The sequence below is a fragment of the Oreochromis niloticus genome, linkage group LG3 (genome assembly GCF_001858045.2).
Source record: "Oreochromis niloticus isolate F11D_XX linkage group LG3, O_niloticus_UMD_NMBU, whole genome shotgun sequence".
Lineage (NCBI taxonomy): Eukaryota > Metazoa > Chordata > Actinopteri > Cichliformes > Cichlidae > Oreochromis > Oreochromis niloticus.
In genome coordinates this window covers 26502136-26529953 of record NC_031967.2, presented here as the reverse complement: position 1 = coordinate 26529953, position 27818 = coordinate 26502136, and the positions used below count along the sequence as shown (strand labels likewise).

Sequence of the window (27818 nt, the reverse complement as noted above, 5' to 3'; positions counted from 1 at the left end):
TTTTAGTTTGTTTTTAGTTTTAGTTATTTTAGGGGGATATCTGTGTGTGCAGGTGACTATTACTGTGCATAATTATTAGGCAACTTAACAAAAAACAAATATATACCCATTTCAATTATTTATTTTTACCAGTGAAACCAATATAACATCTCCACATTCACAAATATACATTTCTGACATTCAAAAACAAAACAAAAACAAATCAGCGACCAATATAGCCACCTTTCTTTGCAAGGACACTCAAAAGCCTGCCATCCATGGATTCTGTCAGTGTTTTGATCTGTTCACCATCAACATTGCGTGCAGCAGCAACCACAGCCTCCCAGACACTGTTCAGAGAGGTGTACTGTTTTCCCTCCTTGTAAATCTCACATTTGATGATGGACCACAGGTTCTCAATGGGGTTCAGATCAGGTGAACAAGGAGGCCATGTCATTAGTTTTTCTTCTTTTATACCCTTTCTTGCCAGCCACGCTGTGGAGTACTTGGACGCGTGTGATGGAGCATTGTCCTGCATGAAAATCATGTTTTTCTTGAAGGATGCAGACTTCTTCCTGTACCACTGCTTGAAGAAGGTGTCTTCCAGAAACTGGCAGTAGGACTGGGAGTTGAGCTTGACTCCATCCTCAACCCGAAAAGGCCCCACAAGCTCATCTTTGATGACACCAGCCCAAACCAGTACTCCACCTCCACCTTGCTGGCGTCTGAGTCGGACTGGAGCTCTCTGCCCTTTACCAATCCAGCCACGGGCCCATCCATCTGGCCCATCAAGACTCACTCTCATTTCATCAGTCCATAAAACCTTAGAAAAATCAGTCTTGAGATATTTCTTGGCCCAGTCTTGACGTTTCAGCTTGTGTATCTTGTTCAGTGGTGGTCGTCTTTCAGCCTTTCTTACCTTGGCCATGTCTCTGAGTATTGCACACCTTGTGCTTTTGGGCACTCCAGTGATGTTGCAGCTCTGAAATATGGCCAAACTGGTGGCAAGTGGCATCTTGGCAGCTGCACGCTTGACTTTTCTCAGTTCATGGGCAGTTATTTTGCGCCTTGGTTTTTCCACACGCTTCTTGCGACCCTGTTGACTATTTTGAATGAAACGCTTGATTGTTCGATGATCACGCTTCAGAAGCTTTGCAATTTTAAGACTGCTGCATCCCTCTGCAAGATATCTCACTATTTTTGACTTTTCTGAGCCTGTCAAGTCCTTCTTTTGACCCATTTTGCCAAAGGAAAGGAAGTTGCCTAATAATTATGCACACCTGATATAGGGTGTTGATGTCATTAGACCACACCCCTTCTCATTACAGAGATGCACATCACCTAATATGCTTAATTGGTAGTAGGCTTTCGAGCCTATACAGCTTGGAGTAAGACAACATGCATGAAGAGGATGATGTGGACAAAATACTCGTTTGCCTAATAATTCTGCACTCCCTGTATTTTTGATGTTATTATTATTTATTTTTTTTTATTAAAGATTTGTCTGCGAGCCAGGTGCAGCCATCAAAAGAGCCACATCTGGCTCGCGAGCCATGGGTTTCCGACCCCCCTGGCCTATTGCCTTCATATTAAATCATTTTTTGAATAATAATTTTTAAAAAATACTAAGATTTTCTAAAGCATAATATAGGCACTTAGTATAAAGTACATAAATTACAATCCTGAAAAAGATAAATTTCAAAACAAGATCTTGGACATTGTAAATGTCGCCAGTCCAGCAAAGACATTGTACTTATAGTCATACTTGGAGCTGTCTGGAGATGAGGTGGAGGAGGCAGGTATTGTTGAACAAGAAGGTGAAAGTTCAGATGGAGGATATACCAGGTCGTGAGGACCCTGAGAATAGGGCCCTGAAGCTGGGATTTGGTTTCTCTACAGGACACTGACCTGTGAAGGTAATCTTCCTGTTGCAGCCTTGTTACATTCTGTTTAAGAGTGTTCTCACTTTCCAGACAGCTTTATTCTTTCCCTTCTTATCAGAGACATCAAGATCATTTGTTACTTTAATGGACTGCCTAATCTCAAATAATCTGTCTTAACTTGTTGAATCAGCTAAAACCAGAAACCAGTAAATTCAGATCTTAGGTTTCTGAATCATGTGGTGGCCAAATATATGCTGAACAATGTTTCACTTCCAGATTGTTTTTAAGTTTTAATGCCAGCTTCAGATGTCCAGTTCACTCTTGTTAGTTAGCTGATTTATTTATTTCTAAAACATGGTTGCCTATTTTCTGTTTGATGGTTTTGAACAGCATTATCCTGCTTTCATGTTTCATGCTAAAAAACAATTTCAATTCAAAGTTAACACTGAATTGATAAAGATGGGAAATGTACAGTTTAATGCACTTTTAGCAGCTGTATATTATTAACTACAAATCACAAGATAAGAGAAGAACCTTTAACCTCGAAGCTGCTCTGTGTGTGTGTGTGTGTGTGTGTGTGTGTGTGTGTGTGTGTGTGTAGTCAACTGAAAATGTTCTTATTTCCCCTTGTAGATATCATAATGACAAAACACTTCAGAGCCCTGCATTAAACAATTCTTATTACGGACGGTCGGTGTCATCAAGTTTTGATTTTGATGAGGGAAAAATGTCTGCAATTTCAATCATCTTGTGCTCTGTTAGCCCCGCCCCCACAAATGTGGCATCAATAGAGAGCCCAGGATGTCCCCTTGACAGCACAGCAGGAGTCATAGATCGCATGAATGGTGCTTGATGTAGTGGATGCAGACTGCTATCCCAAAAAGTGGAGAAAAATAATTGCTTGGACTTATGAGGATATGTGTGAAAAGTTGAAAATATAAAAACTTTGTTTTCAGGGGCTAATAAAAGTCTAATTTGTGTGAACTATGGAAACCTACTTTAGAAGATTCTCTTTAACCAAAGCACATGATCTGGTTAGTTTACAACAAGCTCACCAATCAAATAATTGAGTTGTTTGTAATTATGCTCTTAAATCATCCTGTTCTTAAAAAATAGGGTTTGACATAATAATCACATTTAACTTAAGACATCAAAAAAATACCACAGACATGCAGAACTGCAGCTCGTCTAGTCTGATTTGATGCACTGTATTTGTGATCCACCTGAAATACAGTAAGAATAGTTTAAGAATGTCACAAATGAAATTCTTGAAATCCCAGAGTTTCCATTTGTTGCTTTGATGGCTCATCATTGTCATACTGTACCTGGTCCAGCATCTGCAGAGCCTCTCATTGTCTCATAAACACAACGATCACCTGCAAGTTCGTAACAGTTGAACCAAAGTCACAATAATTAACATCTCCAAATGATCTAACATTTAATCATTCTTTAACAGTGTAATTTGACCGATAAGAGCACATAAACAGTGTTAGACCTGACCGTGGGAAAGAGCCGAGTACACATGCTGTTGATTTTCTTCCTGGTTGATTTTTTCAGGCTGTGTGAGTTTGAAACAAGTAAAAGATGTTATTATCCATACAATTAAAGCGTTACTGCTGCTGTTGAGTTTCACTGACCTTTTGGGATATAGACCTGTAGAAAAAAAAGAAAGGATTATGAGATTAGGACATTAAGAGAAGATTTTTAATCATAGCAACAAAAAAACTTACCCCTTGACTTTATGCAGTAAAGCAGAAAAAGCACAGTAGAGTGAGCAATACTGCAGTAAACAGCCCAGCAATGAACATGGCAAGAGAAGAAGAGCTGTACTCTGAAATCACCAGCCATCCATTCGCTTCTGCTTATCCTTCTCAGGGTCACGGGGGTGCTAGAGCCTATCACAGCTGTCATAGGGCGAGAGGGTACATCCTGGACAGGTTGCCAGTCTGTCGCAGTGCTAACATACAAAGAAAAAGAACCATTCACACTCACATTCACACCTATGGGCAATTTATATTTTTCAATTAACCTATCCACACTAACTGCATGTCTTTGGACTGTCGGAGGAAGCCGGAGTACCTGGGGAGAGTCCACGCAAACACGGGGAGAACATGCAGACTCCACAGAGAAAGACCCCAACCTGATGGTGGAATTGAACTTAGGACCTTCTTGCTATGCAGCAACAGTGCTAACCACCGTGCTGCCCTCTGAAATCGCAAATAGTAATAATTAATTAAATAAACAGAGCAGTTACATTGTGTTTACGACTACAGACACTCTTCACATACCTATTCCTTCTCTCAATTCTGTTTTAAAAGGAAATAGTTTCGGTCTAGAGCGATATGGGTGAAACTTTGTCTAGTGCATTGTCAAATGTGTTAACAGCTTTGTAAGCGCTGCTTCTTCATAGCTCTGCATACTATGTAAATAGCTCTTAGTGTGGTGTTTCTGTCACCAGTGTTGGTCAAGTTACTTGAAAAAAGTAATCAGTAACTAATTACTGATTACTTCCCCCAAAAGTAATCCCATTACTTTACTGATTACTTATTTTCAAAAGTAATTAGTTACTTAGTTACTTTCTTTAAACATGATTTACAACCTGAATAGGTGATCAAGCGATAGATCTTTCAGCCCAATTCTACTTTTTCTGCAAAATCCTACTTTTTGTGTTACTAAATTTTTTTTTTATTTTTTTTTTAAAAAAAAGTTTTTATTGAGTTTTCAAAAAACATATCATCCATACAGAAAAAGAAAAGTCTCTTTTTAAAAATTGTTTTATTAGTTTTAATCTTTTAACTTTATGCATCAAGCAAAAATTTAATTATATGCAACATTCTCTGACTGGAAGAAAGTTGTTTAACATTTAAACCTATTTTCTGCACATTCCAGCACATAAAATAATTTTTTATTTTTTTTTGTTTACACTCACTCTTTCACAAATAAATGCAAGTAAAACACAGCAGAAAGTAAATCAAATCAAAGACTCAGCGGTCCTGTTGCTCTATTTTCACCTGTTTAGCAGGAGTGGGGCGTATGGAGGTTTGCCCTGGTGCAGATGTGTCGCAGCTGTCATGTCAGGAAGGATCTGGGAGTTTCTCTGTGAATTTCACATTACCGTGGCAGCATACTCATTGCTTGCTCAGAAGTTACAGGGTTTTTTCGCTGAAAAAGAAGCTTTCTTCCCAATGCAGTGAACAGCGGACGCTAATGTTTTTGTCACTTTTTACGGAATCAAACTCAAAGTAAGGTCAGCACTTCCACGCTTTAAACCTTGCACGGTTATATGCTCTCCCGCACTCGTTATATTATCCATTGTTGATCTGCACACAGCTGTTGCCATGAACGTCACACTCGCTTACGTCATTGTCATGAGACACTCTCGCAAACGAAATCACCGTTTAGTAACACAGTAACGCAGCGTGCTTACGGAAAAGTATGGGTAATCTAATTACCTTTTTTGCAATAGTAATCCCTTACTTTACTTGAAAAAAGTAATCTCTGTCTGTCCCAATCATCTGTGGTTAGCTACACCTTTATTTCTCATGAAAGTCGGAGAGCATCCTAACGTACGGCATAACAACATGGTATGCAGGGTGCTCAGCTGCAGACAGGAAAGTACTGCAGAGGGTCATCAACACAGCCCAGAAGATCACTGGCTGCTCTCTGCCCAGCCTGGAGGTCATTGCAAACTCTCGGTACCTCAGCAGAGCTGGCAATATCATCAAGGACTACTCTCACCCCAGCAATCATCTGTTTGAACTATTACCATCAGGCCGACGGTACAGGTCACATAAAACCAGGACAAACAGATTCAGGGATAGCTTCTTTCCCAGAGCTATCACTGTAGTAAATGAGCACAAAAACAATTGAACCTGCTTAGCTACACCATACTGTCACTGTCATTATATTATGCTGCTATTCTTACTGTCATTATATTAATGCTGTTATCCTGTATATGTCGTACTTACTATTGTTTGTTTTATTGTACCTTTTATATTTTACATTTATATTTATTATTGTATTTTGCACCAAGGGAGTGGCACTCCAATCTCGTTGTACCCTGTACAATGACAATAAAGGCTATTCTATTCTATTCTATTCAAAGGGTTTATCTGTAAACACACAAGCATTAAACAAAAGTCATGATGCTATGTGTCAATCAGATAGCTGTGTGATGCTCACACAGCAGACTAACATCATTGTGACTAGTGAGCAATGAGAAAAATGTAACAGTATTTTGGGTTAGTGATGCTAGCAGCGGTTTTATGGTTGGAAATGTTTGGTTAACAGATCAGGCAGTTGGTAAAAATAGAAAAGGAGTCTAGGCTAGGAATAGTTTGTGATTTAAATTCAACCATTAATCTTAAAATTAAACTACTGAAAAACTTAAAAGAGATAATGACAAGAAAGTTTAAATGTGCAGCATGTGATGTTGGATTGTAATGAACTTAGACGAGACAGAGAGATTTTTACGATAAAATACAGAAACAAGGGTCTCCAGGAGTTAAGTTTAGGCATTGTACAGTTACCTCCAGCCTCAGTACACAGACTGAATCCTTGTGCAAACCTTTAGTCATTTCAGTAGTCTGCAGTAAAAGCTCTCCACGCCTCTTGAATGAAATTCAAAGCTCTTCTTTGGATGGTCGAGATACTTCGGTGCTGCTCTTGTGTATTTTTCTATCCTTTTACTACATTTTTTCTTGTTTTGCTTTGATTTTTCTTTTTTTTAGGGTGGTTTGACCACACTTTTCTGCATTAATAATCCCATCAATTTTGACTTATTTTTCTTTTTGTACAGCACTTTGGTCAGCTGTTATGTTATTTTAAAATGCTTTAGAAATAAAGTGAAAGTTTGTCTGCTTCATAGTTCTTTTAGTCCTGCCACTTCTTTATTCTCAACTTGTCCCGTTTCCTTATATTTTTAAAGACATGTTGCACATGATGCTGAGAAACACACATGTTCTGTTCCCTACCTGAGATCACTTCCTCATGTTAGTTTGGACAGCATTTCTAGTAGATACTGGCAGATGGCTTCTACATGTGGCCTGTGAAAAGTTACACCTGAAACAGTACAGCATAGAGTAGAGGGATGAAAGATGCAAGTTGAGTGTCTTAATCTAGATTATATTTGCATCATAGGGTAAGCAGCCACATGCAGGATGCAGACTAAAATAACAAAATATGATGTTTTTATTTAGACTAAAACCAAAACCCAACTCACTGAAACAGAAATCCAACACAGGAGAAGGGAGGAAAGGAATGCAATCACATGGAGCTACAGGGGACAGGATGAAGGACATCATACTAAAAACTAGTGATGGCCCGCTTGAAGCTGACGCTCCGGTGTGTGTGTCAAAAAAATCAACAAACTGGTTCAAAAGCACTGTTTCAAGGCTTGATTCGTTTGGCCAGAGTCATATGATCAGTCACTTCCGAAGCTTCATTTAGAACGTAAGTGATTCAATGGTTTATAAGGAAGTGAATCATTTACGGAATCTGTGAAGTGTTTTGATGGTGAGAGATAGCAAACCACTGATCATTCTGTTGAGAGATATGGAGCCATGAAGTTAGAGAGGAGCTTCTGTCATGTGCACAGAATTTTGTCGTGTTGTATTTTGAGTTGATTTTGGTCAATCCAGTGAGTTTGCCAGCTTTCAGTTCTTGTTGTTTGTTTTTGTTTTGTGTGTTTATTTTATCTGAAAATGCAAAAAACTACAAATGTCAAAAATCTGCTTTTGATAATATAAATATCGTTACATCACTTTAGAAACACTTCCATTTGACTTTTATAATTTAAAATAATCTTAAAATGTTATTCTACAAAATGTGCAGCAATTTGATTTGTTTATTCTTTTTAGGTGATCGTCTGTGGGACTAAGAAAGACTGTAATCCTGCATCTCTACCAGTTTCTGTGCACTCCAGCATCGTCTGTTCCATGTGAGAGGATTTTCTTTAAGGCAGGAGAAATTATCTCCAAGAAAAGAAACAGACTCTGACATCGTACAGTGAAACAAATTCTCCTCTTAAATAAAAATGAAAAACAGTTACCATAAATGCATCATGTTTTTAATTTGCAAGTTCATAAGCACTTTCTCTTTCAGTTCACAATAAATTCTACCCCCAGGTCAAAAATATGTATAAGAAAAATGGACTATAATCATATTATTTATAAACATACCTGTCCAGCTGTCCAGTGATTAATTGCATAAATACATGGAGACAGGACCTCACATGAAATATGTATATTTTATGTATTTTTCACTTATTGTATTTACCAACATAAAGAAGTCACAAGTAAAGAATGACCATTCCATGATGCATGTTTGAACAAGGAAAGTTTATTGATCAAAATTATTCATTAAACAAATAAAGAACAATTTTAACCCCCCAAATACACTGCAAAAACGCTAAATCTTCTACCAATCTTGTAATTAAGAAGTATTTTTGTCTTATTTCTAGTCAAAATAATCTCATCACACTTAAAATAAGACACAATCAGCTAAAGAGAAACATTTCAGTGAGATATAGGAACTTGTTTTTAGACAGTGCATCTTGAAACTAGAGAATTTTCACTTGTTCCATTGGCAGATTTTTTTCACTTAATACGTGATATTTTTGCTTGGAATAGGTGAAAAAAGTATTTTGACTACAAATATGACAAATATACTTGGTTCAAGATGACAAGATTGGTACAAGATTTTGAGTTTCTGCAGTGTACATGTTCAAAGCGACACAGCAGTGGCCTAATATCAAAGAGAATTCCTCTCTGTAGAGTACACAATTGATAGTTTGTAGGGACAACAGTCTTTGTGATGGCCTAAGTTGCAGCATTTTGAAAGAAAAAAGTGGCAAACCATAGAATTAATCAACAAAGGTTATTTTGCACTTTTTGTTTCAAAAACAGATCTGAAAAGTAGTTACACATCAAATTTTGGAAAATCCAACATTTTTTTTTTTAATTAAAAACAAAACAAAATAAAACAAATAACAGTTTGAATCACTGTCTAACATGGCTAAATTTTCCCCTTTATCCTTTCCTGCTGTACGTGGCTCCTTTAGACAAACAGATTGCCGTGATTCATCATCTTCTATGTCCTGCTGTCATGGTTCTGCTTTTTGCTTTCTGCAAGTAGTTTTGGCTTCAATATCTGTGAATTAGAAAAAACAAACTTATAAACAAACACGATAAAATTTAAGAAAGCAAGGAAGCTGTTGTCTCTGTGTATATGATGAAAAATAATAAAATAACTCTCCTGGAAAATCAACAGCCTAGCAGAATATGTGCCGCATTGTTTAACTTTTGAATGTTAAAATGGGGCAGTCTGATGACACAGCATGGCATATTTATTTTTTATGTTGATGAAAATCTCCAGGCAGACTGCCGCTGTGACACAAATTTGTATTTCTATTTGTTAAATGTAACAGGGTGTTATTGTATTTACTCTTTTATGCATATTTTTTTAAAAAGTATGAAGTAATTTGATTGAAAACATTGATGCAAAACTAGTATTCAGGAAAGTGAGTTGTGACTGACAAAAGGACGGAATATTTTGATGAGGTGTGAGATTTAGATGAGAATTACATCAGCATGATAACAGATATCTTTACCAATGAAGTAAGTGCAGAAACAACAGCTCTTTGCACAAAAACAATGGGAAAGTCTAATGTAAGTGGGGAAAATGTATTACTGATTTGAGAACTGCCTTATGACTTTTCTGATGTCAGACTTGCACCAAAGCGATCAAGGATGCTAAAGTAACAATGATGAAGTGCAGTACTGCAGCACCTCATATCTGATTTGATGTTACTGTGTTTGTGATCCACCTGAAATTAAAAACATTTTAAATGAATTGATTTACTTGAAATTTCCTTTCATGGCTCATCATTGTCATACTGTACCTGGTCCAGCATCTTCACAGGTCTCATTGTCTCATAAACACAAAGATCACCTGCAAGTTAATAACAATGAGGTTCACTTACAATAATTAGCATTGATAAATGATCTAACATTTGATCATTTTTAAACAGTACAATATGACTGATGATAGCATGTAAACAGTGTTAGACCTGACCGTGGGAAAGAGCCGAGTACACATGTTGTTGATTTTCTTCCTGGTTGATTGTTTCAGACTGTTTGAGTCTGAAATAATTTGAATATGTTATTACTACTAGAATAAAAGTATTTTTATATATTACTGCTTCTTATGAATTTCACTGACCTTTTGCGACATAGACCTGTAGAAATAAAGAGAAAGTATTATGAGATTAGGAAATTAAGAGAACATTTTTAATAGTAGTAGCAAAAGCTCTTACCCTTTGACTTTATGCAGTAAAGCAGAAAGAGGAACAGTACAGTGATCAGTACTCCAGTAAACAGTCCAGCAATGTACATGAGAAGAGAAGAAGATAAGCTGTCCTCTGAAATCACAAACAGCACTAATAAATGATATAAACAGAGCAGTTACATTGTATTCAGAACTACAGTCACTCTCCACATATGTGTTTCTTTTCTGTGTGAATGATCTTTGCTGCACTTCACTGTTTGAAATGCAGACTTCTCACTGACATGATTGGAAACTGTGCAGATGACATTGGTCTCTCCATCCTGCTCCCTGATGATGTATTGTTGCCTGGGACCAGTTAGTTTTTTTTCTCTGGTTAAATTCTAGGTGAGTCCAGGGATCTTGGTTTTGTTATATTTATCATGCCTGTCTGATGTTTCTGATGTGTCCTCTTTCCAAGTTTCTTTGCCTTTCTCTCGTTTCTGGTGTTTCTGTTTCTCCCTGTTTTATTTTAGTGTGTCTTGTGTCTAGTTCTACTTCCTCTGTTTCGTCATCTATAATTAACCCTGGATGTGCTCCCACCTGTTTCCTTTCCCCTCATTATACTGTGTGTATATATTGTCTATACTGATTTTCTTCCACTTTGTTGTGTTCTTCCTCCAGTTATGAGTCTGTCCTCCTGTGTGCTTCTCTTGTAAGTTACTATTTGTCAGTTTATTAGCTCCTGCACTGCAAAAACGCAAAATCTTACCAAGTATATTTGTCTTATTTCAAGTCAAAATATCTAATCACACTTAAAATAAGCCATAATCAGCTAAAGAGTAACGTTTCAGTGAGATATGGGAACTTGTTTTTAGACAGTGCGTCTTGGATATCTTGTTAAGTGAAAAACTCTTGAAAACATATTGTTTTGAGTCATATATCACACGAAACAAGCTTTTTTGGCATTTCATAAACGTTTTAAGCCGCTGTGTTATTTGTAAAAGATGTATCATCTTGTTTCAAGAAATAGACGTAACTTGAATCAGGACATCCAATCTACTTTATTGAGAACTGCAGATTAACAACATGCCCAACATTGCATTATTATGAGTCTTAGTATCTTAAGCACAGTGTATTTATTTTTCTTACATACCAGTCAAACCATATCAATGTGACATTGAAAGAGGCAAAACACTGAAATTGTTTCCCTCTCAGTTGTGTTGCACTGAACAGATTGTGCCAAAAGTAAAATAAAAAGTCAATAGAACAATAAATTTTTTGCCAGTGTTTAAAAACATTATTTCAGCCCACATATTCACAAAAGACTCAAGAATGATGTTTGATGATGTCAGTGAGATCATACTTCACTGGAATGTACTTGCTGTTATTAAAGTTTACATAGTGGTATGCTGTATAATCAACAAGATTTCCTGCATCCACAAAAATATTTGCCTGAGCTAGACAGGGAACTTCTACCTCATAAGTTAATATTGATCATTCCACCCAACTGTAGAGAGAGGCTGGCATTCAAAACAATACACAGATGGTCAAGTTTATTCTGTAAGTTAGCAGTAAAGCTGCTTTTAAGATTACTTCTCATTTTCCAAAGGAGAAAGAGGATCACAGGGTTTCTTTTCATGAACAGTAATCAGGAACCTTGTTTAAAAGAAAAAAACAAAGTCTCTTACCATGAACTTGCAGAGTGATGGTGACTGCAGGCCTGTGCTCATAATTCACATCTGAGACAAAAATGAAATCACCAGAATCTTGAAGAATCAGTTTTCTAACTGTTAAAGTAAAGTCTGTGAGGTTCAGCTCTGATCTGTCCTTAAATGGAGATTTTTTAGAAACACCCACATCTTTCCCTGCAACTGTTATTCCTCCATATTTCCACGTTGCTGCAGTCACACATTCAGTTGGTAAACCTGGCGAAAGCTCCACAGTCTCTCCAACTTTTCTATGAATGATGTGTTTTCCACTGGAAGCCTCCACATCTGAAAAACATACAAACAACTGATTATAATCCTAATGAAAGTCAAAGTTTAACATGTGAGTGATAGTTAACGCAAAAACAACCAAATCAGACAAAGAAAAATCTCTTTACAGAATGAGAACATCATTATACATAAGTGACATCTCTGATAGACTGACTTGCCACAACAAAAGTCTAAACAAAGCAAAAATATTTACATTATGGCTCCATTAAATGTTTTTGGGTTGATGTTTTTCTGTGGACAAACATGAATTCATAATTTTGTAATTTTCACAATAGCAAATGATTAAAAAAGAAATAAAATGTCAGAAGCTGTTTCTCAGATAAGCTAATTCAACTTCTGACTACAAAATGTCTGTTAAAGGTAAACGTTGATTAGTAGCAGCTAGAACAATAATAAATACTTTAGCACAACAATACTCTGAAATGGCAAAGCTGCAGCTATTTTCTGTGTTCTGAACTCACTCATGTACCAGAGTTCATGAGGCAACAAATACAACACATGTCATAAACATCTGGAAGCAAAAGGTTTACTTACAGTGGAGACAGACCCAGAGCAGCAGCACAATGCTGTGCATGAAGATACCATAACATCGTCCACCAACCATCTCTGTGGGGAGAGAAACAACCTCTGTTTCCTCTTCTTATCCTTCAAACTGCGTCTTCAACAGTAAGCGCCAGGAACAACAAAAAAAAAGAGTGGGGGAGGATACCATCAAAATAGAAGCAGAAGAAGCAGTCATAATCAGGCCTTATGTATACAGATCAAAGCAATCACACACTTAAGAATTCAAATATAAGACATTAAAGTAAAAGTTAAATAAAAGATACTTAAAAGGATTTCTAAAACACTGTTAGCTTCACTTACAAAAAGTTGCCTAAATGTTCAAGAGAAGGTGCTTATTGGTTTGAACTTGACTTAAACATTTTAAAAATTACCAGCTTCGTCATTCAAAAGGGATCATCAGGCACCGGATACAGCTGACATGTTTGTGGTGAATAAAGTTGCTCCCACCACAGTCACCACTCTGTCTGCATATACTTCACGGAAATACTGAGATGGACAGACAAGTTTGTTGAGGGGTTTTTTAACCTGAAAAGAGCAGCCCATGAGCAATCCTGTTTTTAAAGGAAATGGTTTTGGTGTAGCAATACTGGTGAAACTTTGTCCAGTGCTCCTTCTTCATAGCTCTGGATACTATACAAAAAATTATGCTAAATTCTTATTTCTGACATCTGAGGAAGAGGATGTGTGACTGTGCTGACCTACTGAGCCAAGTACATACAGCTTAATGGACAACATTTAAATTTCAAATGCAGGAACTCCTGTGTGTAAAAACTTATGCTAATTTGTTTGCTAACATTACATATTTTTACATATCTTTTTAAGACTAATATAAATTTAGATTTTAGACCATAGCACCACAATCCTAACTATAAGTGCCAATAGTAGTATCATGAGGGGACTTTTCATCATCAGCCTGAAGAAGAGTCCTCATCATGATGTTTAGGTTTAAGATTTTAGTTTTTTATTTCTATGTCACTAAACTGCTGATTGTTGAATAGCTCTGAAATATCACACACAAATCCATTTGTGCCACAGGACAAACTGACTTTGGAAATGAAGTCAATTTTACTTCAACAAACAAGCAACATAAACTAAGATTATGAACACAGTTAAATGTTCTGGGGTTCTTAGGCTTGGCATTTTTGAAATATTATGAAACTTTTTTTTCCTGAAATATGAGGAAGTGGAGAGAATGACACCATTTCTTTCTGCTCATACCATGAACACTCATCATTCAGCAGAATCAACTGAGCTGTTTGGATGCTCATTCAGGCCTTTCAGGAAAACACATGTCATGAAACCCTGAGACATCACAGCAACATATTTGGTGAGGTTTCAAAAGAAATCATGCAATCCTAGTGACGCCATGCTGACCGGCCAAGCTTTAAAGACAGAACAAAAGACATTTTTAAGTACAATCCAGATGACAGGAAGTGATACAGCACTGATAAAGTATGACTGAACAGTGAGTCAAGAAACAGAACCAATACAGGACACAGTCACCCGCCTGCTTGTCCAGGACGTCGACAGTCGCCTGCGTCATCCAGGGCCAAAGAGGGTCTTTGCCGAGATTCGCGGTCACCCCACCGCTTTGTATGAGAGAGACAATGGGCAGGGAGGACCTCAGTCAAGGCACTTGAGCTTTTCTGCTCCAGATTACCTGCAGGGAGTTGGTCATTCCTTGAGAAGTGTGCGTTAATGAGCAAAGTAAGTTTGTGATGTGTGAGTATAAATGATAATAAGATGTTTTTGGGACTGTGCCCGAGTTTAGTGAGGAAATGACTATGTTTCTGCCTGTGCAGCTAATGTGTGCTAAACTAAGCTAAGCTAACTCTCCTGTCATGTGGTTGGGTATAATCGTGTACTGTGTTAGTTTTCTCAGGGAGTCTATACGTGAGGCGTGGGTAATACGGCCTATACTATTAAAGGGGATGTTAGTTTATTTCCCACCTGTGTTTATGTTGATGTATTCTTGAGTTATTGATGTGATCTGTTCTTTTCAGCGACCACACACACACACACACCTAAATCTGTATACATACCTGTTCCTATGACAATACCACTGTCACTCTCACCTGTGTGAGATCAATACAAGAGTCTGAACTATCCTCGGTGTCTTCACACCACTCAAGTGCCTTGAGCGGTGTTCTGGCCGACACTCCAGGGAGTGGTAGCTGCAAATCTGAACTAGCACCTTACAGTCCTCCCAGTCCAAGCTATCTACCCAACAGATACAGTTACAGTCATCAACCATCACCGACAAGTCAAATATGATTCAAGGTCATATAAAACAAAGACACTGAGTAATACTGTGATAGAACCATAACTCTGAAAATATTGGCATGCTGTGTAAAATGTAATGATTAGTAAATCTCATAAAGCCATACTGCATACCCATGATCTTAGGGAGTTTAGGTGGCACTGGATTAACAACAGGCACAATTCTGTCATGGAAACCAGTGCATTGGCTCAGGACCTCTTCCAGCTCCAAAAATTGCATCTTTGCTGGTATAGTGTTGCATGGATTTGACAGCTTGCAAATCTTTACCATCAACACTGAAAGGCATATGACGGTTTTAGGGCAACATATGCTCCCATTTAGATGCTTTTTCTCAGTAAATCAATGCTAAAACTACATATAACATGTATGAAAACAGCATGCCACTTTTCACCAATTGAAAATATTTCGTACAAGATAAAAAGAAAACTGTAACAAACAAAACTATTGAGCAGTTTTGACACTATTAAACAATAGAAAACAAAAACGGGACAACATCCCTCTCCCAAAAGTCCAGAAACTGGTCTCCATAGTTCCCAGACATTTATGGACTGTTAATAAAACAAAGCAATATTATCGGACATGACTCATGCAGATACAATAGTTCTAACTCATAGTTCCTCTTGCAGAGACATGTTCCTACAGTAGCATTACTTATACACTTTTACACATTAGTATTTGGGGGCATATAGACCACCATAATTTAACATGTTAGTATTGTTATAATATTTATTTTTCACTATTATATGAAAAAACATGAGGCTGATTGATAATACAACCATTTTCACAAACTGCACCGGAGAAATTTTTTTTTTTATTTCCTACTTTTTTCTTAGACATTTTCCTTTTGTTGTCTTTCTTCAATAACAAGATTGAAGATCTAATTCTCCCCATCAATGGTGTACCTGAAATGAAATATTTTTAAATTTAATATTTAATGTTTATTAATAAGGATAAGCAGCAGAGAATGGATGGATGTTTATTTAATTTTTACTATAATGTAATCTATACCTAGTACAGCATGCTCAGGGCCTCATATGGGTTCATAATCATCACTACAGTCATTACCTACAAGTCAGAATAAAATATATAAACTATAAATATATAAATATATATCACAATAAATACTTTATCTTTCAAAACAAAGTTATGATTATCAATTTCATGAGTTGTTTGTAATTATACTCTTAAATCTTAAAATTTAATTTGAAATATTTAGTCATGTATTGTTCAATGTATTAAAAAACAGCAAAGCAAAGAAAGCACTACAGCACCAAGACACTGTCAGTCAGTATCACTGATCACAACTTCTCCTGCCGTTCCTCTTACAAAGATGTGTTTACAATCAAAGTTTAAGCTGTTGACACATCATGGAAGATGAAGATAGACCAATAACCTTCTAATCCTGTGGCATATGTCATATTTTTTGTGCTTTTTTTGTCAGTTAGGGTTTGATAAACATCATCATGAATTTTACCGTTGTGTACAGTGAAAATTCAGTTTTTACAAATGATGCCAAATTGCAAAACACTTAGCTGTGTCTCTAATAAAACCTCTGTAACTTTGCTCTGCTTCACTTCAGCAGAATCGGGGAATTTTCATATGTCGATTCATGGTTTTCTTCCATTGTTGATCTACTGCAGAATATTTTTAAGGCGGTCATATACTATAAAAAGCCAGGCGAGGAAAATCTCCCTTATGTTTTTCTGTGTTTAATCCTCAGTGACGAAGGCATTTGCTGTGATACTTACACCTCTGATGAAGTCTCACAAGTGTCAGCTTTGTTTTTATAGCCTACATAGATATAAACATAAGGATATGTACTGATAAATGTTCATAATTATAGTATTTCTGACTGAGTCAAAAGTGAATTGAATCAAATTGAGACCTTGTGAATCAGAATTGAATCAGCAATAGAAATCAGTGATGATACCCAGCCCTATAATCCTTAAAGGAATTTGTAGAATTTTTTGTAAATTGTGGGTGGACAGTGGCCACTTGATTTCCTTTCCATAGCAAACAGAAGCATTAAAATCCACATATCACGTGTACGCATCCAAAGTCACACCATGTTCTTTCACACATAACGGTAAAACTATGGTGGAAAATAAAGGCCATGTGACCAGGGTAACTAAAACAAGTAGACAATATATAAGGACATGCGAACCATCAAAGTATAAATTAGTTTTTAGCATGAGGTTAATATTTAACAGATTTTTGTTCAACTGAAGGCTATTTCCTGGTTTATGTGCTACAACCTCAAAATCCTGTTTGTCACTCGATTTGATCAGATGATTGGAGAGGGTCACTGTTGAGGAAGGTTGTTCTGATTTAAAAGCATTAGAAAGACATTTTGTGCTTTGTAACTACTTCGTACATTTTGAAAAAGAATTCTAAGTTGAAGGAAGGAAGGCAAGAATAGCAGTGCTGCACAATTGCTGTTGGCTACTAATGCTATTACACACTATGTGTCACATACTACTGCCAAAGGACATCCTACGTACTACTTGAAGCATCAGAACATTCTCAAAGTGCTATCCAACCTTTATTTTTACATGTCAGAATCTTTTTTTCGACTCTGTTTCTTGACAAGAGCTTTAATCTAGCTGATGTTATTGCATTTAGTTGATAGTTCAACTAAAATAAAAATGTTATCCACATGTGTGCAAAAGCTTTTACAGATCAACAGTCTCATACTATACCTGGTTTAGCATCTCCAGAGCTTCTCACTGTCTCATAAGCACAAGCATTGCATACAAGTTAATAATAATTGAGATTGTATTAATTATTAATTACTCACATAATTTTTAAAAGTTCCAGCATTGACTAATTAAAAAAATAAAGAACTGAATCTGACACCAAAGAGGCGTTAAACAAACAGTGCTAAAGGGAACCCCGGCTAGTAACACGTTTGCGCTAAAATATGCACTGTGCTTTCAATAACATATATGTGGTGCTTAAAAGGAAAACATTTTTCATATTTTAACACCACATATATGTTTTTGAAAGCACAGTACATATTTTAGCGCAAACATGTCTTAACAGTCGGGGTTTCCTTTAAAGTAAAGTCTTCAGGGTTCAGCTCTGATCTGTCCTTAAATGGAGTCTTTAGAAACACCCTCAACTTTCCCTGCAACTGTTATTCTTCCATATTTCCATGTTGCTGCAGTCACACCTTCAGTTGGTAAACCTGGCGAAAGATCCACAGTCTCGCCAACTTTTTTATGAATGACGTGTTTTCCACTGGAAGCCTTCACATCTTAAAAATTCAGAATAACAAATACAAAACAACCTCCAAAAACCCTTTATGAGCGTTTGTTGCTAAACTAATTTTTAACACAGCTAATGGTTTAACCTTTACCTTCTGTTCAGCTCAAATTTAGGTCAAATACGCCAATTTTTATTATTTTTGGCCTGAAATTTGATGACTTTTCTCAAAGAGACCCAAAATACAGAAACATGTTTTTATTAATTAAGTATAATTTTTTATACTATTGCACAGGTCCTACAAACTTTACTGAGGCTGTTTTGGTCCAATCTGAGAAATATCAACTGAGATAGAGTTTGTATTGACCAGTGTGGATCATATCAAGGAAAACCTTCAGAGAATGTTAAACTGTGAAATTGTCTATGCCATATTTCTGTTTATTTTTTTAGGATTGTGGTGACAGAGTTCAAGGGGTATTTTGACACTGACAGTGTAACATGTACTGATGATAGTTCAGTCATTAAAAGCATAAATCTATGCATATGGTTTTAATGTTTGTTGCCATCTGCTGGTCATTTTTTAAAGTTTAGTCACAAGTCATCCCCGGTGGAGTTCATAACAATGCATAAAGTGTGTTGCTGCAGAAAAACAAATGAAGATTTTCATATTTCAAACCTCGTTGATTTGGTCAAACTTTGGTTGCTAGGGTAAGAGCAACATCATTCGCCAATTTTTTAAGTCTTACTTGTGGCTTTTGTGGTAGTACAGTTATTTATTTCATACAGTACAGTGCATCCCTTTCATGACAGGTTGAGTGAGGTAAATATGATTGTGGATAACATCACATGAGCGAGAGTTTAACTGTATTATGTTTAAGAAGCTGCTTTTTTCCCACTCTGATACAAATTTGTTGTAGCTACATTTAGTTTATGCACTAGTTAGTGATGACCTGTGTGGCCTCATTATTCAGGTGTTCCCTTCACCTTTTAATGCGACTTTTTGTGTGGATGCAGTCTCTGCATTATGGACAGGCACTGGTGATGCATGCTCATTCAAAAAGGTCAGTGGGCCCTCTCAGCTGAATTCTACCACCAATGAAGTCGTACAGTTTGGCAAAGAAAATGTTAATTATTCGGATAAAAGCAGCTTAGAGAATCTCCACCTGTTATAGCAGCATCGGGAGGACACTGATGAATCTCATGGGCCTATTTCAGACGTTGGTAGTTGGCTCTCTTATTGTATATATCTGGTTGGAACTGAAAAACGTCATCATGAACTCGTGAGGCTGTCTTTAAAATGTGGTTGAATGTAAGGTGTGTTTATTATTATTATGCATAATGGTTCAAGATGTGGTTTCAGATAGGTTGTTTATGATTGAACTGGTTGTGCAGGCTCACGGAGGTCTGACAACTGACCAGCTGCCTGCACAAAAATACTTTCATCCCTCGTGTTGGAGCACCATCTTGTGACACATTTAAGAATTGGCATATATCATTCTTGCAGAACAGAATTAGACAGATTTAAGTCCTTAAGAGGATTGTAATGGCTGTTTGAGGCCAATTAAGTTATGTAACTTATTTACTTATTTCTTGTAATGTTTTTTTTGTTCCTTTTGCACAAACTGCACCACACCTGCTCTTCATGTACCATCACATTGAATATAAAATGAACTGCATCTCTTGCAACACAATCCCTGGATGTCAGCAGGGTTCAGGGCAGTTGTAACTTTTGTATTTCAGAGGGAGAAATTGGATATTTTGTAGCTTAAAACTGATAACTAATGAGAGATAGAAACAGAAAAGATGATCCCCCCTGCAGTGGTATAAATTCTCAGAAATGCCGAGCACCGTCTGGTATGGCATAATAATAATAATAATAATAATAATAATGGATTGCATTTATATAGCACTTTTCAAGACCCTCACTGCACTATTCATTCCCTCTTATATTCACACACTGGTGGAGGCAAGCTACAGTTGTAGCCACAGCTCCCCTGGGGCAGACTGACAGAAGAAGCGAGGCTCCCATATCGCGCCATCGGCCCCTCTGGCCAACACCAGTAGGCAGTAGGTGAAGTGTCTTGCCCAAGGACACAACAACCAAGACAGACAGAGCAGGGGATTGAACCGGTAACCTTCCGGTTAAAAGATGAGCTTTCCAACTACCTGAACCACGGTCACCCGGCATGTTTCAATCATGAGAAAACTGTTGGTGTTCTGAATTCATTTACACTTATTTTTGATTTTAGAAGTCAGTCCACTTTTTTTTCAAATGATACTAATGGTGCTATTAATTAGCTTGCATTTGCAAACACAGGAAAAAAAAACAAAAAAACAAAAACCCTTTTTATCTATACATTTTCAAGTTTTTGCAAGTTGCACATACCCTGGAGGCAGTCCCCAAGAAACAACACCACACTGTATCTGAGGAAGGCGCTCTGGCAGTAAAGAACACCAACATCCATCTCCGTGGGAAGAGGAACAATGACTGCTTCCACTTTTGATGTGTGATTGTGTGTTGACACGATAACACAGACAAAAAATAAAAATAGAAGATGGAGAGTGGGTGAGGGTTTTGTCAGATAAAAAAGCAGAAGTGGTCAGAGATGATGAACAGTGAGCTAAGAGATGCCAATACATTCTTTCACATTTGAAAAAGCGTGAAGCAAAACAGTTTCTTCACATACTTTTGAAGCACAATAAGCTGAATACTAATCAACTGTTAAGAGCAACTTTTGATTTCTCCACAAACCATTATTCCACGACAACACTAAAACACAGTTATCAGCCTTTCTTTTGGATGAAAAGTCTGATTAGCAACAAGCAGAGGCTTTCTAAAAAATTCATCAAGCTTCTTCAGTGAAAAGAAAACTTCATAAAACATTTCTTTACCTCATGCCAGAAGTCATTCAAAGACATGGATGCAAATATTATATGGACGCCAGCTTACACATATAGCTCAGAATAGTTTAAGAATGTGGACAGAAATTTTGCAGCACTAATGTGTAACACCATATAACACCTGCAGCTCCTTTATTTTACTCAAAATACTCCCTGTGATCCCATCATCATCCATTGCTGCACAGAAAGCATCAATTTGACAGTTAAATAAAATGACTTGAATACGTTTGTGGTTGATAATAGATAACATGCTGCAGTTATCTTGTGTAGACCAAGACAAGGAAATAACAAATTTATCTAACAAAGGGAAAAATGATTTCATTGATATTTTATCTAAAGTCATAGTGCACACTTTAACATTGTGTAATAAATTTTACATCATAAATGCTCTTCAAACTGCAAGTGCAAATGCACAAATACAGGAAGAGAAACTAAAAGTGCACAGCACTGACAAGAAGCCAACAACATAAAGCTGGAGGAGCTGAGCAAATCAGCTGTATGTAAATCACAAATAAAACACACAACTTCATCAAAGGCTTCATTATTCTTGGTGCATACAGTTTATGTATGAGTCTTCTTTAGCTTCCTTGAAAAGGAAAGCTTACCGGTAAATAGGACAGATTAATTTACAAAATGTATTTTCTAAATATTGAAAACAGAAAAAAATCAAAACAGTGTTGTGTGTTTGAAGTAACATAAACAACCAGAGTTAAATTTACACACTGTAAAGTTAAGTTAAAAATGAAGGCATCGGTGCCTCATCGACACTGCTGCTACTGCACTACTGTTACACCAAAAATAAAGCAAATGAAATAAACAAATAATTCTCCCATTTTATGATAACTTTATAAGTCTGTTTGACCACATGGTGAAGAAAAGTTGAATGAATAAAATAATTTAATTAATTAATTAATTAACTAATTAAAAAAAAAACACAAAAGGGGACACTTTCATTTCATTTGTGCTGAAGTCCGGCTCACTGAACCATGAATCCCAAACACAAGGAGCAAGAACTGAAGCCGTGTCCATGAGCCCGTAAATTTCATCATCAGACGGTCGGACGGAGTCCATGCAGATGTCCTGACTGCATGGATAAGTCTGTGGAGAATTCACATTAAACTATAACAATTATGCATGCGCCCCAAGCAGGGGACTTCAAAGAAGTATCACAGGAATGCCTACCCCAGCTTTCTGTGTTTGCAATTTAGTGTAATCAAGGCCTTATAAATCAGTAAACAATAAAACCTAGAGAGCGACCCAATCTCAAATATATAAACCAAGAGTCTAAAATACACAAACACAGAAAAACCACCGTGACACTGTGGCAGCCACAACTGACAGGCATGACCAAATCACTATAGGAACATCTGATTCAGATATAGATTACAAGCCCATATGTGAAATGGAAGTGGTTGCAGACCACAGTGCATCCGGTAGATCTTATAATCACAATCCGAGACAGAGCCATAAAAATGGTTCACAGTAAACACTAAACTTTAGTCACCTCTTTTATGTTCAAATGATTAAATTCAAATCATAATAGTTTTGATTTTTTGGAGCTGCAAACACTTTTCATTATGTAAAGAAGTTTTGGTAAGTCAAATATCTTCACAGAGTCCAGTTATTTGTTTCGGTGTTTTTTATGCTTAAAAAAAAATTAATTTCTCTTTATGGACCTGAAACAAACTCATAATAAACATCTGCAAATCAGGCTCATAGTGCTGACGATATATCTTTATATGTTTTTCTATATATGTTTCTTTTACTGAAACCTTTGCTTTACAGCACAGATTAGCAAATGATGCCATGAAATAATCAAAAAGATGCTGAAGAAATACATAAAGACATTAGTTTTATGTTTGAGGCTTCAGCACTGCACTCACTTTTGTTGTTTTGCAAGACTTTTCCAAGTAAAATAGCTGCAGTTTTGTGCATGTTTAAACTTCAGATGTCTCTCAAAGTTCATACACCCTTGTTAAAAATCACTGACAATCACATTAATTAATCGCAACACTAAGTTTTTGTAAGATACAAAGAGCTTAAGTGAAACAAAGTGTTAAAAACAGTGAAAAACATCCAATAAGGATTGGATGAGGATTGATCAGATGGACACAGTGGTGTGAAACAGTGTTTGCCCCGTTTCCTGATTTCCTTTTTTTTAATTGTATGTCTGTCACAGTTAACTGCTTCAGATCATCGAGGTAAAAAAAAAACCCAAAGCTACAGCAGCACATTGATCCAAAACACAGCAGCAAGTCCACCTCTGCATGGAAAAACAAAATGAAGGCTTTGGAGTGGCCCCATCAAAGTCCTGACTTGAATCCAATTGAGGCGCTTTAAAAACGTGTTTCATGCTCAAAAAACCCAACATTATGGCTGAATCACAACAATTCTGCAAAGATGAGTGGGCCAAAATTCCTCCACAGTGCTGTGAGACTCCCTGCCAGTTATCGCAAACACTGCATTATAGTCAGCGCTGCTAAGGGTGGCCCAAAGAGTTATTAGGTTTACGGGGCAATCACTTTTTCATATATGGCCATGTATAGACTATAAATTCTAAAAATGAAACTGTTTCCTTAAAACAATCTTTTTTCTGATTTGTTTTAGTACAGATTTTTCTTTTTTTTTCTTTTGCACTGCATCTACACTGTTTGTTTCAAGATATTGAGTAATGAAGATGTGAAGCTTGGATAATAATAAAAACACTATGAATTCTTTTAGTTTCTTTATTTGTCCTCCTTCATTTATACAAGAACAGAAACTTCAAACATAAATTAGTAGAAGTCAAAAATAGAATGAAGGCTGCAAATTTAATCTTAACTTCGAATAAGGTGAAGCATGTCCCATGTCCCTTGGACAGCTGCACTATGGACAAAGGGGGACACCGTTTTAAATTTATATTTAAAAGTGTGCATTTAAAGACACGCTAACACTTTGCTTCTAAAGGGCTCAGTAACTCTGCACATAAGTTCACTCATGATGTAACATCTCTATTTCACCAACCCAACAACAACAATGTAAGTGAAAACAACATTGCAACAATAGCAGCTTTATTACCGTAACAAATACAGTAAACACAGTTTCCTTAAACCTCAATGTGAAACACACTGTTCCACAGGCACAGCAGGGGATTCCATTCAGCCACTCCCAACATATCACAGTATATAAAGTGTGTGTTTATATGGCACACATAATCAGATAACACAATGAAAAACCTGCCTGCAGTTTAGAAGTTTGTAAAATTAAAAAATATAATTTTTCAAATGATACTTAATCCATTCAGGGAAACAAAAATATTTAGAAAAGACATAGAAAACAACATACACATGTATCAATAATGCAGTTTAATAACTGCTCATGTGAAAGTGAAAAAAAAGTGAACTCAAAGCCACATCATCACTTTCATCATCACAGCTCATTTAAAATGATTTATAAACAAGGGGAAAAGCTTTTTTCTTCTCTTCTTTCAATGCATTGTAAAATTCATGTGAAAAAAAGTAAACTCTGTCCTCCATTCATCTGCTTTTGCTTGCTTTGAAAGTACATAATCATGATTATTCAATGGTTAAAGGTGATTTGGTAATGAACTTACTTTCTTTAAAACTTATTTGATAATCATTACAGTCACAACATGAAGCTCCTTGTGTTTCTTGTGGTTTGATTTCAGAATAAACCCCTTCGTCGGCTGCTTCAGTGGCTGATTCTCCTGCAAATAAAAAAACATTTTTTCAACATGACTTTTAGTAACATCTTACTTTAAACTGACAACTTTACTCATTTATAGAATTTTCCTTGATGTATAAATGAAATGTAAAAGAGAAGAAAATATGGTACCTATTTTATTACTTTGCTTACTTTTGTCACTGTTGCATTCAGCCTTACTGTAGGTGGCGTCTGCGTTCAACAGGCTGTCATCTATGAGAGGATGGACAGATCATCAGGGTAAAGTAGGATGACATTGTTACCTTTACATTTACAAATCCACTTCCACAGGATCTGGGGCACTGTACAAAGCTTAATGATAATAGCAATCTCTAATAATAGTAATCTCTCGAAAAAAGTTGGTATAGGGGAAACGTAAGGCTGGAAAAGGAAGAGATGCAAAAAAAAAAGATCACCAATCTGCAAATAAAATGCATCTAAAAATGTATTTTATTCTCTCAGATTGCAGGTGTCACCAGGATGAAGGTGTTCAGCAGCAACTGCACTGTTTTTTTCTCTCTCTCTCTCTACTTCTCTCAACGGGGCAGAACTCACTATGGGTCCCCGCCCTCGGCCCACACACCTGTCTATCCCTGCCACTACTTAAGCTGAATGAAGCTACTCATCGCTGGATCGCTCATCGCTGGATCGCTGTATGACTCGTGTCAGTGTAGCCCCAGCTCAAGTCTGTTCATAGTTCTTGTTTATTCTTTGCCCTCGTACTAGTTTGTATATTCTTGTTCTTATAGATATAGATATATTCTTATAGATTCTCTGGACTTGTCCCTGTTTTCCAAGAGTGGATTTTCGTGAGCGAGTGGAGAGTGGCTGGCAGTCTGCATTGTGTGGCTAAAGAGGAGCAAGAGTGATTTCACTGTTTTCTTCCTCCTTTGGATTTCCTAGAGCCCCTACCCCTGCACTCCTATATATAGCACATACCCTTGCACTATTGTGCATACACTTGGAGCATTGTAAATAAATTCTCTGTATTCTTCCAAGCACTGGAGTCCTGCACTTGGGTCCTCAGTTTACTGTGACAGCAGGCTTACTTGTGGTTCCTAGGATATTTAAAAGTATAATGGAAGGCAGAGCCTTCGGCTTTCAGATCATCTGATCATTGGGGTTTTCTCTGTTTTACTGTAGGGTCAATGAGTCAATTGTTGCTGTGATTTAGCCCTAAATAAATAAAATTGAATTAAACTGAATTAACTTGAATTCTTACCTTTCTTAGTGAAGTTTTTAAGCTCAATCAAAGAATATGTGAAATCCCTGCATTCTGCTAAAATGGAGAATTAATATATAAAAATGGAACATAATCACAATGAGTCTACATACTTATATGAAACTATAAATGCATTACCCTTTACTCTGTCATCGTGGTCTCTGATTGATTCATATATACAAGCATCACCTGCAAAAACAAGTCAGTGATAGATTAATCATTAACATTTCTATATATGAATTTGATCATCTTTTAAATAAAAAAAACTGAAAATATCAGAGTCTAAGTTAACAATTTGTCAACAAATACATGAATAAATAAAGTAACAATAGCAAAATTGTCATAGTTAAGGCTGACCTTGGAGAGAAGTGTTTTGACTGTGTTGAGCTTCCTGGTTGATCATGTGTTTCATAGCAGAGCTCTGATTTGTGCTTTGAGTCCTGGTGAAGCATAAAATGTAGTAAAACAGCAACCAATAAGAAACACCAATTGTAATTCTAGTATGTTAAAAATGTGAAGTAGGAGATTTGAACCAACCTGACAAAAGATTCATCTGTAAATAAGACAAGTATATGTTTTTCTTTTTTAATTGTTCTGATGCTGCAGTACATGAAGTGTCCAATATACATCTGTGATTCTGAATAATTAGATAATAATGGGATCATATTCAATCTTGTATCAGAAGGAAGAAGTCTCACCTTTTGACAGTTTGATGTAACACAGCAGCAGCAGAAGAAGAATCAGTAAAATTCCACAAAGAAGTCCAGTGATCAACCGAGTAGGAAACGTTTCAGTCCTGAACTGTGCTGTCAGAAAAAATTAAAGTGATTATGAGGTGAGGTGCAACCCGGCAGCGTCAGATGGAGCCTCACAAACAAGTGGAATAATCACAAAATATGCATATTTAACTGTTAAAAGCTTCTTTAGGCTGCTCCCTTGTCACAAAGACTCACCTGATATTGCAGAAAAATATTGAAGAGTCAGTTTAATATGATGGATACTTTGTGGTGTTTATGCCACAATATCCATGTTTGTGAAGCCCTGATATCTGACCTGGCGCTTTGTGATAACTTTATCCATGCTTATTTTGAATGAAAAAGGTTCAGCTTTAAGTTAAAGTACCCTTTGACTTCAGCGGCTCAGCATTTCACTGTCGGTCTTAATCTCTCCTACAAACTTAGACTCTGGTCGGACATATATTTCACTATTCTGCTAATGTTAAGTTAGTTCTGTTTGCATCTTGTATGTTCTGAATTACTTCATATTTTCTGTTCTGAAGATAGTGGAGAGAGACTATCTTCTTGTGGAGAGAAACTTGTGGAGAGAGACACAATATCACCCAAAAATCCATAACCCCTACCACATTACATATATGTTATTGATTGACTTTGCATGTTACTCAGTGAAATATGTATTTGATCCTAAGCAAACTGTGAATAAATACTTGGTGGAGAAACGGTTGTGGGCAAATGTAAAGTAGTGATGCGCGAATCATGAACGAATCGTTCAATACTCGAGAATCACTTTACTGACTCCTGAATCATGATTCACAAGCGCAACTGACTCACTGACTCATCCCTGTTGCTGTTAGCAAACTAATTTCATTAGTAGAAATATATCTAGCTTATAATTCAAATTGTAAAGAAAAACACAACATCCAGTATCTTAACAAAAACATTTCTGCTCTGAACTGGAAGAAAAAACCCTGAGTAGAAGCTCACATCAAGACAATAGCTCCTCGGTTCACAGTAGCAACGCTCTGCTAACATGCTAACAGCACATTTGAGCTACTCACCCCCTCCCTTGCTGTGCTGAATCGT

General features: G+C 36.6%; 3 protein-coding genes across 6 annotated transcripts in view; all 3 read right to left on the bottom strand.

Annotated features, from left to right (window-relative positions):
* LOC102082939 (uncharacterized) overlaps nt 1–14371 on the bottom strand; it is a 57576-nt gene extending 43205 nt beyond the window's left edge. The window contains exons 1-8 of one of the 4 annotated variants that reach the window (XM_025905677.1): nt 13060–14371; nt 12659–12782; nt 11816–12121; nt 10177–10281; nt 10083–10098; nt 9936–10003; nt 3188–3238; nt 2970–3085 (exon numbers count right to left, since the gene is read on the bottom strand). In XM_025905677.1, coding sequence (XP_025761462.1) covers nt 3051–3085; nt 3188–3238; nt 9936–10003; nt 10083–10098; nt 10177–10281; nt 11816–12121; nt 12659–12728 — 651 coding nt within the window. In that variant the 5' untranslated portion in view covers nt 12729–12782; nt 13060–14371 and the 3' untranslated portion in view covers nt 2970–3050. Of the gene's footprint in view, nt 1–2969; nt 3086–3187; nt 3239–8183; nt 9012–9762; nt 9813–9935; nt 10004–10082; nt 10099–10176; nt 10282–11815; nt 12122–12658; nt 12783–13059 lie in introns of those variants that run through there. The other 3 variants (XM_025905676.1, XM_025905679.1, XM_025905675.1) reach the window with 3 other exon arrangements.
* LOC112846236 (low affinity immunoglobulin gamma Fc region receptor III-like) overlaps nt 1–27818 on the bottom strand; it is a 700124-nt gene that overhangs the window by 83036 nt on the left and 589270 nt on the right. The gene's annotated exons all lie outside the window — the stretch shown is intronic.
* Nucleotides 1–27818, bottom strand: part of LOC102083027 (Fc receptor-like protein 5) — a 164335-nt gene that overhangs the window by 102890 nt on the left and 33627 nt on the right. Inside the window, exons 9-11 of the mRNA XM_025905644.1 lie at nt 26697–26804; nt 26536–26551; nt 26356–26438 (exon numbers count right to left, since the gene is read on the bottom strand). Coding sequence (XP_025761429.1) covers nt 26356–26438; nt 26536–26551; nt 26697–26804 — 207 coding nt within the window. The remainder of the gene's footprint in view (nt 1–26355; nt 26439–26535; nt 26552–26696; nt 26805–27818) is intronic.